The 15,664-nt window shown below is 41.8% G+C and overlaps 1 protein-coding gene across 1 annotated transcript in view; it reads left to right on the forward strand.

The window, feature by feature from the left end:
• PKHD1 (PKHD1 ciliary IPT domain containing fibrocystin/polyductin) overlaps positions 1-15,664 on the forward strand; it is a 1,769,028-nt gene that overhangs the window by 22,308 nt on the left and 1,731,056 nt on the right. Inside the window, exon 3 of the mRNA XM_078647366.1 lies at positions 9,896-9,935. Coding sequence (XP_078503492.1) covers positions 9,896-9,935 — 40 coding nt within the window. The remainder of the gene's footprint in view (positions 1-9,895; positions 9,936-15,664) is intronic.

Below are 15,664 nucleotides of genomic sequence, written 5' to 3' on the forward strand. Positions count from 1 at the left end.
GCACTGATGGCCTTTAGTTGGTATTGCCTTCATTCACTTATAATGGTATACACTGGAGCGTAGCTTGGTCAGTAAGACTGGGGAAGTGTGAGTGTCAGGTTTTCCAACAATTTTGTTGGGATATCATGTTGAAATACACTACAGAATGAGCAGGGTGCATGTGGGGGGGCTTGAAGGGCAGTGGAAAGGGAGACAAACATAATTTGGCAGGGGTACTAAGTGAGAAAAAATAATATTTTGTAAAGTAAACAACATTTTTGAAGACTTTAAAAACAGAGAGAGGGAGAGAGTGTGTATATGCTTTTGTCTGTGACACCAGACACCTCTCCATACCCGACTGAATGCTGCTGTACACAACTATTTACCAGAAAATACATTTATTAGGGGAGTGTAACACCCCAAACACCACCCCATGAACTGAAGAAAGTGGCCCCAGATAAAGTGCTGTTGACCTGCAGTCACAAATTATTGAAAGCACTTTTAAATGTGTGTGTCAGAAACCTTGTGCCTACAAAACCCTATTACATGCTTGAATGCAGCTACAAGAAACCATTCTCAGAGCAAGAATTGTATATTACCAGACTCGCATCTTGGAAGAAGATAGCTCAGTGAGGGAACTCTTCTTAGTAGATCACCAATTGACAGCCTCACTACCAGAATCACCCAATAGTAACCCCTCTGAAGCACTCTGTGATTTTGTTACCCTTTAGAATGACAAAATTGCCTTTCTCTCGCCCAACCTTCACCTTTCATTGGCCTCTTCAGTTATTACGAGACCTGAATGTACCTTCTCCTTCAATTCACACCAGTTCAAGAGAATCCTTTTTTTTTTAAATTATCAGTCTCAAACCCAGACACAAATACCACATACTTGTTAAATACAAAGCCTTGATATGATGGCAGAACTCTTTGCAAGGGTCATTATCTCTTACCGTTCAATTCCACCTCGTACCCAATCTCAACTTCTCACTATTGCGTGTCCGTCTTCCTTAACCCATCCATCAGCTGTGCTTTTCAGTGATTCCTGTAAACTCCAGGTAAATTTCCATCCTCAAATTAATTGGATATATTGTAAATAGCACTGCAAGCATTTACAAATTCTGTTTCTGCCAGCGCTGAAGCACCAAAACCACCCGTAAGAATGTGAAGGAATAACATCCGTTAGTTTAATAGGAGACAGCAATTGGAACATTAAAATGACAGTCTAGTTTATATATGAATTTAACTATGCAGCAAGTTACCTTTCTAAAGTCAGGAGACGGAGTGTGCCTATGAAGCTAGAAATGAGACATTGTGACCATCCTTTGAATTATTCGCGAGCCGATACTGACACATTTTGAGTAGATTAAAGATATGAGACGGCAAATAGGGTTGACACATAATTTGGATCTTTGCTAACCAAAGACAGGCACAAAGTGAAATTGGGTTCCACCTTCCTGGAGATCATCAGGGCATCACTTGGCATGTCAATTGATTGAGCATTATCACTGGATATCTTTAAGTTATTTATGCATCCCTTGGTGACCACCATTAACAACCACAGTGCCAGCAGCGCTTGTGGTTGCAAGAGATGGGAACCAGCACTGATTTTTGGGACCAGGTATTATGTTTCATCTTCAGACTTTAGCCCAGAGCAGGAGAGAAACAATCAGAAAAGGAGGAAAACAAAGATAGGAAAATAGTGACAAAAGGAAGAAAATGGGGCTAAACATGTATTGTCAAAGTCACTGGGGTTGGATTTAATATGCCCCTGTATGTAAACAAAGGGTGTTTACATGCAATGAATGTGAAAATGCTATTTATCATGTGGAAAGCCTACCCTTTTGTCTTTACAGATGATGGGAAAAAGTAGCAAAAAAAATTCTCTGCATTAATGAATGAAGGGGCTTAAGAATTGAATTTGTGTAAAGGCTGGGTGCACTTCTCAAATGTTAGATAGTCCCTCGTGCATCCCAATAGTGGCATTCCAAAGAAGGTGTAATTAAATGTCAATAGCAAAAGGTAAGACTTCTGCTAAAGGAGGCGGCTTACAATTTAATCGATCACTTGCTGCTAAAGGAGGCGGCTTACAATTTAATCGATCACTTGCAGACAATTTTGGAAGATGGGCCATCACAGAGTGCCGTATAATGGGCATAATACGGTGACCTTATGCACAGTGTATGGGAATCTTGGCGATGACCCAGATACTTTACTAAGCATTTCTAATGAACTGGTACATTGGCCCTTGCCTCTTATTGTGTGCGGTGACCTCAACCTTGACCTACCAGGAGATTGGACTCCAGGCCCGGAATTCAAATACCAAGGGAGAAAACCCAAAGTTTTTAGAGCATTCAAAGATCTGTGCGAACTGCATGGCTTATTGGATGGATGGCAACTGGGACATCATGGGGATCATGGTTACACTTTCTTTTCCCATCCCCACTCCCGCCATGCCCGGTTGGATTACATACTCTTATCTAACTCAATCAAGGACAGTTGCACTATAAGGAAGCTCCCAAGGGTACTATCTGACCATAACCCACTAGAACTTAATATATCATGCAGCAGCACTACTCGTACTAGAAGTTCTTGGACTTTTGTAAGAGCTTTTCTAAGAAATGAGGAATACTGCAGCCATATGAGAGAGTGGCTTCCATCCTTTTTAGAAATAAACATGGGTAGTGCTCCTGTTGAAGTAGTATGGGACACAATGAAGGCTGGTATTAGAGGGGAGACATTGCAATTTTCAGTGTGCAACAATAGAAAAGGCAAACAACACCTTGCATCCTTACATCAGAACTTGAATAAAGCGGAGGCAGCTCTGATCGTTGCTGTACAAACAGGTCAGGGAACTGAGGGATTAACACGAGTTGCAATCGCTAGAAATAGGATATCCGAGATCTTTACGGAAAAAGCCATAACCAAAGCAACGATCTACAAAGAAAAAGCTTATGAACTTAGCGAATAAGTGGGGCACCAGCTGGCAGTATGTACAAGAGAGGAGATGACTGGAAATATGATCAAAGCTATTAATGATAGTAGTGGCGTGATGAGATTAGAAGAACACGAAATTAGAGCTGCTTTTCAAAGGTTTTAGTTAGAATTGTATGAGGAACCACCAAGAGAGCAAGAGGATCCGAGAGATTATTTAGGTGAAGACTTGGGTGAGCGCCTGGAACAAGAGGATACGGATGATTTGGACTCTCCCATTAGCTGGGACGAAATATTATTATCCATGAAATCTTTGAATACTGGTAAAGCTGCAGGCGTAGATGGGATTCCTACAGAGTTTTTTGTCGAATTCGCAGAACAACTGAAAACTATCATGCTACAGCTCCTCAAATCCATACTTCAGGGGGGGAATCCACCTCCGTCTTGGTCATTGGCAAAGATTATGATCTTCCTGAAGAAGAATAAAAATCCATTAGAGATGGGCTCGTACCGACCGATAACATTGATTAATGGAGACTCAAAGATTTACTCAAAACTGCTTGCAGGGCGATTGGCACCTATAATCCATAAGATGGTGTCAGCTCGACAACATGGATTTATTCCCGGCAGATCGACAACAGATCACATACAGAGAGTGATCTCCCTGTTTGACTATGCTGAAGCTACAGGAGACCCTATGGCCCTTATTCTGCTGGATGCTGAAAAGGCGTTCGATAGGGTCTCCTGGAATTTTTTATGGGTAGCTATGTCAAACCCCGGAATAACGAAGGGATTTATTAAGGCTATCCAAGCACTTTATGTCAACCCAAGCGCGAGTGCCGTGATAAATGGGAGTATGTCTGAGAGCTTTAAGATCACGAGGGGAACTAGACAAGGGTGTCCATGCTCGCCTCTCTTATTTGCGATATACATCGATCAATTTATCCGCAAACTTGAAAGCCATCCTCGTGTGTCACCTATTAGGATTAATAATTTTGACACAAAGGTCCTTGCTTACGCAGACGATATAGCTCTAGTTACCACTAACCCCAAGGAGGCTATTAAGATTGTTGAGGAGGAAGCAGTACGATTTGGCAACATCTCGGGATATAAACTGAATACAGGAAAAACTCAGATTGTTATCAATGACAAAGTAGAGATGCGAGATGTTAGAGTAGTGGAGCATGCTGTTTATCTCGGTGTCAGTATATGCGCCCAGGTAGACAAAATTGTACAGATAAATCTCGACCCACTAATAGGGAGCACAAGAAAAGATCTGATCAGATTGGATAATTTACATTTGACTATCGGTGGTAGATGTAATATGATTAAAATGCTGTTCTTACCTAGATTTTTATACTTTTTTAGAACAATTTGTCTTGAGTTTTCCCTGTATTACTTTAAAAATATTGAATCTCTGTTTTCTAGATTTATCTGGGGATTTAAGAAACCTCGAAGGGCACTCAAATGGATTATGCTACCGAAAGAAAGAGGGGGGTTAGCTATGCCAAATTTCAGGATGTACTATTGGGCCACGGTTGCTAAATATTATGCGAACCTGATAGCCAGTGACTACCGCAATCTTTTAATCCCTACCCCACAGGAGATGATTCTAGGGGATAGAAGTAAAGGGTGTTTATGGCGACATATTAATGATAATTATTTTAAGAAAACTAAACTCAAGACTATCTCGAGCATCTGGAAAGTTTGGATCAATATCCGCAAACTCCTAGGGCTGGGACGTTTCTCTTGCTATACCCCTGTTAATGTCAACTCTGATCTTCCAGAGATTTATGTATGGAAACGACCCCTAAAATTGGTAAAATTTACAAGGAGCTTAATAGTTTTATTCCTGATGATCTAGACAAAACATTTCGATAGGTGGCAGTCTAACCTAGTGGTGCAGCAAGGAACGCCTGCTCGTGCGCTAGAGCTCGCACAAACATGGCTAATGTCAATAAAATTGCAGGCGCAATTCTATAAAACATTTTTTGCCCTATACTACACACCTTATAAAATGGCCAAATGGGCCAGCGGTCTGGGTACTGCTTGTCCACGCTGCTCATTGGTTGCAGCTAACGATATTCATATGTTCGCCTCGTGCTCAGGACTTACAAATATTAGGATAGAGGTTTCTAAATTTATATCTGACATATTTCATGTAGAAATGACCATCTCCACTGAAGAAATAATGCTAGGAGTGGCTGGAACCGAGCGGCTAATAAACCAACAGGGGTTGATCTTTGTAGCTATGGCTGCACTCAGACTGTGTATAGCCTCCGCTTGGCTGGACCCCCACCCACCATCCTCCACACAATGGAGGGTTAGATTACTGGCAATTTGTAGTGTGGAGGTGGCCATATATAAAAATAAAGGGATTAAGAAAAAACAAAGAGGTATGCTTATATGGGAACCTCTGTTACAGTGGATACAATCTCACGCTTAAGGGTAAAATGTCAAAGGGGGTTTGCCAAAGGAGAAAGAGGGACTGTGATTCTGAGCCTAGCTATTTTTGTCTTATGTCTGTTCACAATGAATGCGATGTTGTTTGCTTCTATAACCCTTCTTTTTCTAGGCGTCAATCTCTATAGTTTATGTATGAGTCAATTTGCTTTGGAAATTTGTTTTCTTTTACTTGGTTATATTTCAGGTGGTTTAACCCATTTTTGTTTCATGGCCTTCGTCTTTAAGGGGGGGGGGAGGGGAGGAATGTACTAATGGTCAAAATATGAATACAAACTTTAAAAAAAAAAATAAAAAAAAAGGTAAGACTTCAGTGAGTGAAGCCAACGCCCACTTTCTGTATATATGAAAGGAATTGTAGCAATATGTATTAGACTGAGAACAGCTGCTGTGTCAATCCAGCCTAAAAAGAATCCACAACAATGATCTAAAGAGAAAGGTGTTGCAGTGTAATGGAAGAAAGAGACATGGACTAGAATCAAGGCTATGCGTCCTTGGTATTCGGACCAAACCAATATTCAGCATCACAAGCCACAGGTTTCTAAGGTAACTTTGTGCACATGAAATTACATGTTAATAAATTAGGCATTAATATTGGGACTTTGTGTCACTATTTTCATGGTGCAAGCCTAGCTGGGACACAACGGGAGAATAGTTTTTCTTACATGAAGAGGTGTGGTGCAGCGGCCAGGGCTGCTAACTTCAAAGCACAGGGCGGTTTGATTCCCGGCTCCGGCAGCAGCTCCGCTCAGCACCATGTGACTCTGGGCAGTAGCTCACTTAATTTCCACGACGGCCCCCAGCGCCTTGAGACCCGTTAGGGTGAGTAGTCGCACTTTACAAATACGGATTTTTATGTTAGTTGTATCTTTAGTTGGACTTAGCCTTTTCTGCAAAGCCATCCCCAAACTCATTGCCTTTGCCTCCTATTTTCTGAACCCATTTTCTTAGCCTTTATTACTCTGCTTACTTTGCCACTGCTAACCAGTGCTAAAGTGCAGGTGCTCTCTCCTTGAAAAATGGTAGGATTGGCTTTTACCCAATTGGTACATTTAATTTACTTCTAAATGTACCCAGGAACTGTAAAGTAAACCCTAGTAGTGGTCCTGCAGCACTCATTGTGGTACCCACTTAGGTACCATTTAAACCTGTCCAGGCCTGCCATTGCATCCTGCTTGTGCAGTTTCAAACCAACATATCAACATGGACAAATAAATCTTTTGCCAGGCTCAAACTTCTTTTTTTAATGCATATAAGTCATCCCTAGAGTGTGCCCTAAATGGCATGGAGAGCAGGGTGCAGTGTATTTAAAAAGTTGGACATGTACTTATAAGTTTTACATGTCCTTGTAGTGAAAAACTCCTAAATCAGTTTTTTACTACTGCAAGGCCTACCTCTCCCATAGGATAACATTGGGTTATTACATTTAATAAGTGATAACTTGATAACTTTCGATTAGGAGGAGCTGGGAATGTCAAGTTTTGTGTCTAAAAAATGATAATTAAAAGCCCTCTTTAATGGTAAAGTTGGATTTGTTTCACAATTCTGAAACTGCCACTTTTAGAAACCTGTCATTTTTTTTGTCCTAACCATTTGGCGCAAGCAATCTGTTCTTGGGTCACATGCAGCAACGGCCTGTGCTGGTAAGAGCACTGGGGCTTGGTGGGTTTCGACATACGACGAGGGAAAATAATGTATTTATTTAATTTTCCCTTGTTATCGTTTGTCGAACCCCCCTCCGCCCGACTCACCGCCCTTACCTGCACGGGTTGCGTCTGGTCACATCACTAGGAGTATTTACCAGTTGGTCTTTGTGTATTGCTCACAGACAATAGGACAAAGGGAAGCAAGGAGTTGGCAGGATGTGCAGTTCTGAGTTAACAAGGAGGAGTAGCTATCACCTACCAGACTTGCACATCACAAATGCTCTGCCTGAGCGCTCACACAAGCAGTTTGTCACCTGTCTTTTCTGACCCCAGGCACGCTGAGGCCATGTGCGAGGAAGGGAATGCCTGACAAGTTAGGGGGGTGGAAACCTCAACAAGCTTCTCCTACTTCAAAGTGGGCACCGGATATAAATATAGGACCTCAGACCACAACTCTTTAGAACACTCCTGGACCTGTGGATACTACATAAGAAGTTCTACTGTGCTGCTTTGCTGCCAGGAGGACTGCCACTCTGCTGCCCTGCTTGCTGAGAAGGAAGATTGGACCTGCGTCCTTCATCCCCGGCTAAAGTGTCTCCAAGGATCAGCCAGCTGACCTCTTGTTGTCGGCTACAGGGACACAACAAGCTCCAGAGGCTCCCTGCAACTGCACAGCTGACCTGCTGCTTGGACCTGCACCTTGACCTGTCAGAAGCCTGCTAGTCTCTGTTGGAGTGAGGTCTGATCCCCAACGGTTGCCTCTCAGGCCAGGGACCGTCAATGCCAAGTGCCATTAAGGACTGTCCACAACACCAACAGGAGCTTCTCATTAATGTGACGACAGTCCGCGACACCCTGCCTGCTCTTCGATGGCCATCCACGACGCTCTCTCTGCGCCTTGTGGCCAGGTCCACGGTGAACAGAATTTGTTGCACTGGACTTGAAGGTAACTCTTTAGCAGGACTGACTTGGTTCCTGTAGCCAGCAGCACTCCATCGCGGCCGGCCTGAACTTGTGACTTTCACTTGGTTTGGCACAACCAGATAGCTGTGGTTGGCGCCTTGTGCTTTTAGGCACTATTTTTACTTAAATCTTTAAAATTGCATATCTCTCTTTCTACCAATAGGATTTTTGTTGTTTTGCTGTCAAATCATGTATTACATTACATTCTATTTTTCTAAGATGGTGTAGGGATTTTCTTGTGTTTTGTTTTCATCTTGTTACTGTTTGAAGTGCTGCATATATACTTTACACATTGCCTCTAAATTAAGCCTAATTGCTCTGTGCTAAGCTACCAGAGGTTGAGCACAGGTTAATTTGGCATTTGTGTTTGACTTCTCCCTGACAAGGAGTGTGGTTGCTGCTTCAGTAAGGTTTAACCCCCCTCAACCAGTAACCAAATTACTTACATTTTCCAAATAAGGTTATGGATGGTATGAGAGGAAGAAGATGTTTATATATGTGAGATCACTGTCTTCCTGAACTCTTTCTGCCTTCCAGCCTCTATTTGTACCTGACCAGTTTGTGCACTCGTTCAGTGTTAACTGCTAGATTAGGGATTAGGGGCCAGATGTAGGAAAATCGTATAAATACCAAATTTTACGGATTCGGTATTTATGAATCGGTAAATACGAAGGAGGGAGATTTCGGTAGATTCGGTAATTGAATTACCGAATCTGTAAAAATCGGTATTTACCGAATCGGTAAATACCGATTCGTATTGCCCATTGATTCCTATGGGCCTTGAAGCCCATAGGAATCAATGGGCAATACCGAATCGGTATTTACCGATTCGGTAAATACCGATTTCAGGAAGGGTGCAGGGGGTGTCACTTTGACACCCTCTAGCACCCCGAATACAGGCATGTGTGCCATGTGGCACACAAACACGCCCTAAGGGCATGTCTGTCTGTCACATGGCATAGGTGTGCATGCACACATGTGCATGCACTCCTGGATTCGGTATTTTACCACCCAATTGGGTTGGGTGGTAAAATACCGAATCTGTAAGGCCTTTGGGACTCTGTAGAGTCCCACCTACATCTGCAAGTTACCGAATCGGTAAAAATACCGATTCAGTATTTTACCGATTCGGTAAATTTACCGATTCGGTACATTTACTGAATCGGTAAAATTGCCCCCTACATGCCAATTCTTAAATACCGGTCGGTAACGGCCGAAGTCGGCCGTTACCGACCGGTATTTGGGCTCCTACATCTGGCCCTAGATTTGCAGGAGGTGTCAAGCTGTTGTCCACTATCCAAGTATTATTGAAGTCTCTCTAGGGTTTATCGTTGTCTTTACCATCGACATGGCATTGTCTGTCAGAGAACCGAATTTTAATGTAGTTCGATTTATGGGGTTATTTCTACATGTGAAGAACCTGTGCTTATTAAAGTACACATTCAGTTATAATGAACTTCTAGATGAAAACAGTGTTGCAATATGCTTCAACGTGTCACTGTGTGAGCAAACAGTGCCCTAAAAGCAGTATTAATCCTCAATGTCTCCTTTGAAACAAGAAGAATATTTATTTACGATTATAACGAGCAATGGTAGGGAAAGTCTCTTACCTAAACGAAGTAGTAAGTGGCAAACATAGCTTCTCTGTGCAGGAATATCGGCTAAATAATGAACCTGTGTTGCTAATGCGTATGAAGGATGAACGTTTCTCATCTTAATGGAAACAAACATGCTTGAAGAAAAATGGAAAGCTTTCTCTTCCAGTATTACATTTAAGCTTCCTGCAAATATTCAACTTTGCTTCGCCGTTTCCCATTTCAATAATTGTTTAAGTGCATTAAGTGCGCGCCTCCTGCATGACGCTATTTAATTCATATGTGACCAAAATGTTGTTATTTTTCTCATTACAGGCTCACACAACGTTAGCTTTTCTGTGTTCAACATTGGAAAGTAAGTGGAAAATTCTAATAAAAAACGATTGTGAGTTTATTGAAGGTCTCTAATTTTCGCCTATTAGCCTCCTTGGTCATATTGAACACTCTGGGTTTCTGGAAGGTGGATGAGGGTCTGGGATGGTATGGCTCCTCTAGGGTGCAACCTTGGCTTGGGAGGTGGGTTGTCTGCGTGTTCGAAGGTTACCAGCACTTCAGACACAGGCACACTTCCACCTGCACTTTGAGGTGGGCATCAAAGGGCGTGATTGCACACAGTAAGAGTGTCTGATTTCTCAAAAGGAGCAACGTAACATAAGCCTTTCCAGTGTTAAAGCAGTTTTTTGACCATTTGTTTTATGTTATCAGATTCACGCACACAGTTTCAAAGTATTTTTAACATTGGGCACGAGGGACTACATGATTCACAGTTCTATTTTTTTGATGCAACAAAAATACATGGTAGCAGTTCCTGTATTTTTTTCTTTTATTATATGAAGGGAAAGCAGGCAGTGCTCTGGGATCTCTCTGTGTATTTGTTCATGCATCCTATAATCTCCCTCTGTAGGAGTTAAACAATAATTGACAGACCGCATCTTCAATCATTAAAAACAAAAAAATCCACATTAATTATTCCTGCTTCTTGCAAGATTCACATAGATCTTCCTTGCATGCATAACTCTGCAACCCTGCTAAATGCATTCCAATATCTGCTACAATATTACAAACGTGGCAATTCCATGGCAGGTGCATTATCCTCACATCACAAAAGAAGCCCCGGGTATGAGGTCAAATGGATGTCTAGCATGTGACTCAGGATATCTAAGTGTATAAACTGGGGATTCCCTTTTTAAGGACAGTTCCCCTCACACACCTGTTAACGCGGGATTTCTGGTCTATCGTTATAGATCTAGATCCCAACTCAGGTCGACTGAACCGTTGGTACCTGTCATTGAGTAAAAGGCAATCCACTACTAGGTTAATCAGTTAAAGACTTACTCCACTCTAAAGAACCACTGAAGCTTAAAAGTTTTAAAAGTTTATTACAAAGCCAAACTTAACTGGAGATACAAACATCTCAAAATAAGATTCAAAAGATATACGGGTATCAATACAAACATGAATTTTCTAAATGCTCTTAGACGGCAGAAGAATATCATCAAAACAAACTCTAGGATTATCAAAGTTACGAGGATAAACACAAGCTGTAGCTTATGTGACATTTACAGAAAGGAAAGAAATCAGATTAGACTATCCCTACACTAGACTAAGTGACATCCCTACTTAACAAGATCTTAACCTAAAAAGGTGTCAGCAGTGGTGACTTCCAAAGAAGATCACGCACTTCCCTTAGTCTTTGTTCCAAAACGAGGTCTCGCAGTTCCCTATCTGCCTACCCATCCGCTCTCTTAGGTTCCTCAGATCATCTGCCTTGCCTCCACCCAGGGGTGCTGTCCCTAATACAAAATCACATTTACATTAGAAACGCCCCCAGAGACGCCCCTCACGTGGTGTTGGTGCTCCATGCTGGTACTCCTTCTAGGCCCATCGTTAGCGTTGACCTTGCTTCCCAGGCTCCTCTCCGGCAAGACGGTACCCCCAGGAAATTCCTGAAGACTCCTCCAGGCCTGTACCAGGCTCTCTTGAACAAAAGTCTATTCATCACTTTCCTGATAAAACCCCCTCGCACCTGCAAAAGACACTTTCTCTGTGGGCCCCAAATTCCGGCCTCCACCATATCTTTAAGTCGTAAACCATGTAACAGGCTCTGCGTCTTGTGCTTAACATGACCTTTCTCTAACGAGCACATGCAGATCAAAAGAAATGACTTTATCTATTCAGGCCTGTTAGGATTCCATGAAGCGGGCCTATGCACTTCTGCAAAACATTTAATTTCTTTAGTTTAAACAATATTCTAACTTATTACACACAATGATTATATTAACGTCTATAAAACATATATATCAGTCCTAGGTTCAGAAATACTTGAATCATAATAACATTAAAATCCAGATTATGTGGAAATACATCAGCTTCTTGTACTCTTTGTGAACTGCCATGTGGCCCACACATTGCTACGTTTAGCCGAATTACATTTTCTCTTACAGTCACACAACATAGGATTTCAACATCTCTAACATCTCTAAAAACATCTACATTAGCATTTCACACTCTATATAAGTATTCTATTCTAATTAAACACTATTATGTACTTTCACTCTATAATTTCGACACTCTTATATAATGTTTACTAAACTAATACAACGTGCTTGTAAATATGGTGCACTTCTACAATTTTCTTAATTTGCACTCTCTCACACCAGTGGTGTCATGCTTCATCATGGGGGTACCTCCTCACGTGAGAACCTAGTCCTCACATGGGCTACAACCCCCTCGCGGAGAGGGAGGAGCTCAGGGATGTTTTTTCAAATGGAAGGTGGGTCTACTAAAACCCCATGATGGCTCGGTGTGCGCTAAAAAAGTACAGTGCTATATTGTGAGTGAGTAAGAAATTTAAAACTAGCTACAGGGTCAGCTATAACGTTACTTTTTTATTTTAACTGTCCAGTGCCAGGATTAAAATCAGAATATCGCTCGTAGTACAGGTGCCGGGATTCAAGGCCTCTGTACTCTTACAAGACAAACATGTTTCAGCTAAAAAAGACCTATAGTTAGTGACACGGATTTCTTCAGGGTCGGTGATGTAGCTACTGCATAAAAAGTGAAAAGTGTGTGTAGTAAAGAGAAATAAGTGAAACAATAAAACAATACTGAACCAGGAGAATTTTTCACTGTTCAGTATGTCCGACGTGTACCTTGGAGATGGAGACAAATTAATACATGTCACAAATGAATGCACATAATCATATAATTAGTACACAGTTAGATCCTCCATGCATTAGAACAATATCAGCACATATACATATTAGAAACATGTGTCGCACACTTGGATGCGTGACTCAACCTATGAGGTATGCAGAGCTGACCCCATCTGCCACGGCCTACAGGTCGATAGGGGTACACGCTGCCGTTCCTCATTTTTCTCAGTAGCTTTCCTTCCTTCTCCTTTCCTCACAGGCATTTACCCCCTGCTTTAAACCTTGCTATTTATCTGCCAGTCACTGATGATGGAGCCATTGGGCACTGTGTTCTGTGCCTCCAGGCTAACGCGCCCAGCTCGTGCAATATCCTGCTCCAGTGTTTTCTTCTGGCTCCCATTACGGTGCCTTAAGTCTTTCAAGTTAGTTGTGTCCCCAACTAGCTCCGCTGACTCTGCTGATTTTTGCACTTTGGATTTTTGTCTTATCCTTACCTTGCCCCCTGGGCCTTTCTGTTTTTAATACGTTGCAAACCCCTCTTTCTATAGGTTGCAGCACCTATACCATTAGGCCAGAAAGGCCGTGGCAGATGGGGTGAGCTCTGCATACCTCATAGGTCGAGTCACGCATCCAAGTGTGCGACACATGTTTCTAATATGTATATGTGCTGATATTGTTCTAATGCATGGAGGATCTAACTGTGTACTAATGATATGATTATGTGCATTCATTTGTGACATGTATTAATTTGTCTCCATCTCCAAGGTACACGTCGAACATACTGAACAGTGACAAATTCTCCTGGTTCAGTATTGTTTTATTGTTTCACTTATTTCTCTTTCCACATTATTACACACACTTTTCAATTTTTATGCAGTAGCTACATCACTGACCCTGAAGAAAGCTGTGACACTAACTATAGGTCTTTTTTAGCTGAAACATGTTGTTCTTGTAAGAGTACATAGGCCTTGAATCCTGGCACCTACACTACAAGCGATATTCTGATTTTAATCCTGGCACTGGGCAGTTGAAATAAAAAAGTAACATTATAGCTGACCCTGTAGCTAGTTTTAATAATGTTTTACTCTCTCACAATATAGCACTGTACTTTTTTAGCGCACACCGAGCCATCATGGGGTTTTAGTAGACCCACCTTCCATTTGAAAAAACATCCCTGCGCTCCTCCCTCGCAGCGAGGGGTTTGTAGTCCAACTGAGGACTTGGTTCTCACATGAGGGGGTACCCTCATGATGAAGCATGACACCACTGGTGTGTGAGGGGAACTGTCCTTAAAAAGGGAATCCCCAGTTTACACACTTAGATATCCTGAGTCACATGCTAGACCTCCATTTGAACTCGGACCCGGAGTTTCTTTTGTGATGTGTTAGTAGGTATGGGGAGTTGGTTTCCGCTGGTCCTTAAACCTCCTCTAGCCCCCTTGTGTGATTACACATTATCCTCCCAGGGCATCTTACTGGAATTTTCCCCTGATTTGAAGGTTACAGAGCACAAATGTTGATTCACCAAATGGGCAAGACTACCTGAAGTGACATTACACAACCTTTGACCTCTATGACATAACAGGAAGAGACAACATTGGACCTTTGACAATGAATCCCAGGTAGTGATGCCACATGACATTGATCCTGATGACATCACAATAACTGATGTCACTGATGCCTAGTCTATAACTAGGGAAAGCATATTGATAAATGAAAGGAGATTTGCAAAAAAGATATTTAGAACACAGTAGTGGACATGCATCTGGTATTTAACCTTATGGACAACATATTGAATACAGTCTATGTTATTGGTTTGATTTACTCCTTGCGATTGTTAACACATTTTGATTTATGATCACTTCTAAGTATCGGTCACACTGCCTTGTTCAAAGACATCCGTAGGCATGGTTAAAGACTGCTTTAGCTTCACCTCCGTCATGTAATGAAAAATAAATAGGAAATAGAGAGCACAAATACATACATTCAGAGAGGGCCTTTGGGTCAGCTCTCTTTACCCATTTCTGTGCTGAACAGTCAGTCACATTTTGCTTCCACTGTAATGAATAACATTGGAACAATTGGTGAGCCAACTTCAGAAACTTGCTCTTCCGCTCTGAGTTCTGGCATTTTGCTGCATATGGCATGGAAAGAGCCCATGAGGAACCTATGGCAGGTAGGTGGGAAGCAGCACAAATTAAATCAATGAATTCAATAATTGCAGCAGAAATTGCAGAAAAGAAAATAGAGTGATGCTTTCCCTGTAAAATCCAAATCCAAAATGACCTAGGCCCGGATGTAGTTAGCCCAATACCGGTCGGTAATGGACGAAATTACCGAATTTCAGCCGTTACCGACCGGTATTATGCATCTGAGATGTAGGGGCCATATTTAAGGATTCGGTAACTTACCGAATCGGTAATTTAAGGAATCGATAAATTACCAAATTCTTAAAATACTGATTCGGTAAATTACCGAATCCTTAATGTAGGGAGCACTAAAGTGAGTGCATTTGTCATTTAAGAATTCGTTATTTACCACCAAATACAAGTTGGTGGTAAATACTGAATACCTTTAAAAAAGCAATTATTTGCTTTTTTTAAAGTGCCATGTGGCAGACATACATGCCCTTAGGGCATGTATGTGTGCCACATGTGGAACCATGCACTATTCAGGGGTGCAACAGGGTGTCAATGTGCCACCCTGCCACCCTTGTAAATGGTCCCCCTATTACTGATTCGGTAAATACCGAATCGGTATTTACTGAATCGGTAATTACCAAATCGGTAATTCCCATTTATTCCTATGGGCCATACCAATTCGGTATTTACCGAATCGGTAATACCGAATATTACCGATTCGGTAAAATGTACCGCATCTTTATCTACATCCCATTTACCGATTCTGAAATATCGAATCGGTAAAATTAG

Source organism: Lissotriton helveticus, chromosome 6 (assembly GCF_964261635.1).
Source record: "Lissotriton helveticus chromosome 6, aLisHel1.1, whole genome shotgun sequence".
Lineage (NCBI taxonomy): Eukaryota > Metazoa > Chordata > Amphibia > Caudata > Salamandridae > Lissotriton > Lissotriton helveticus.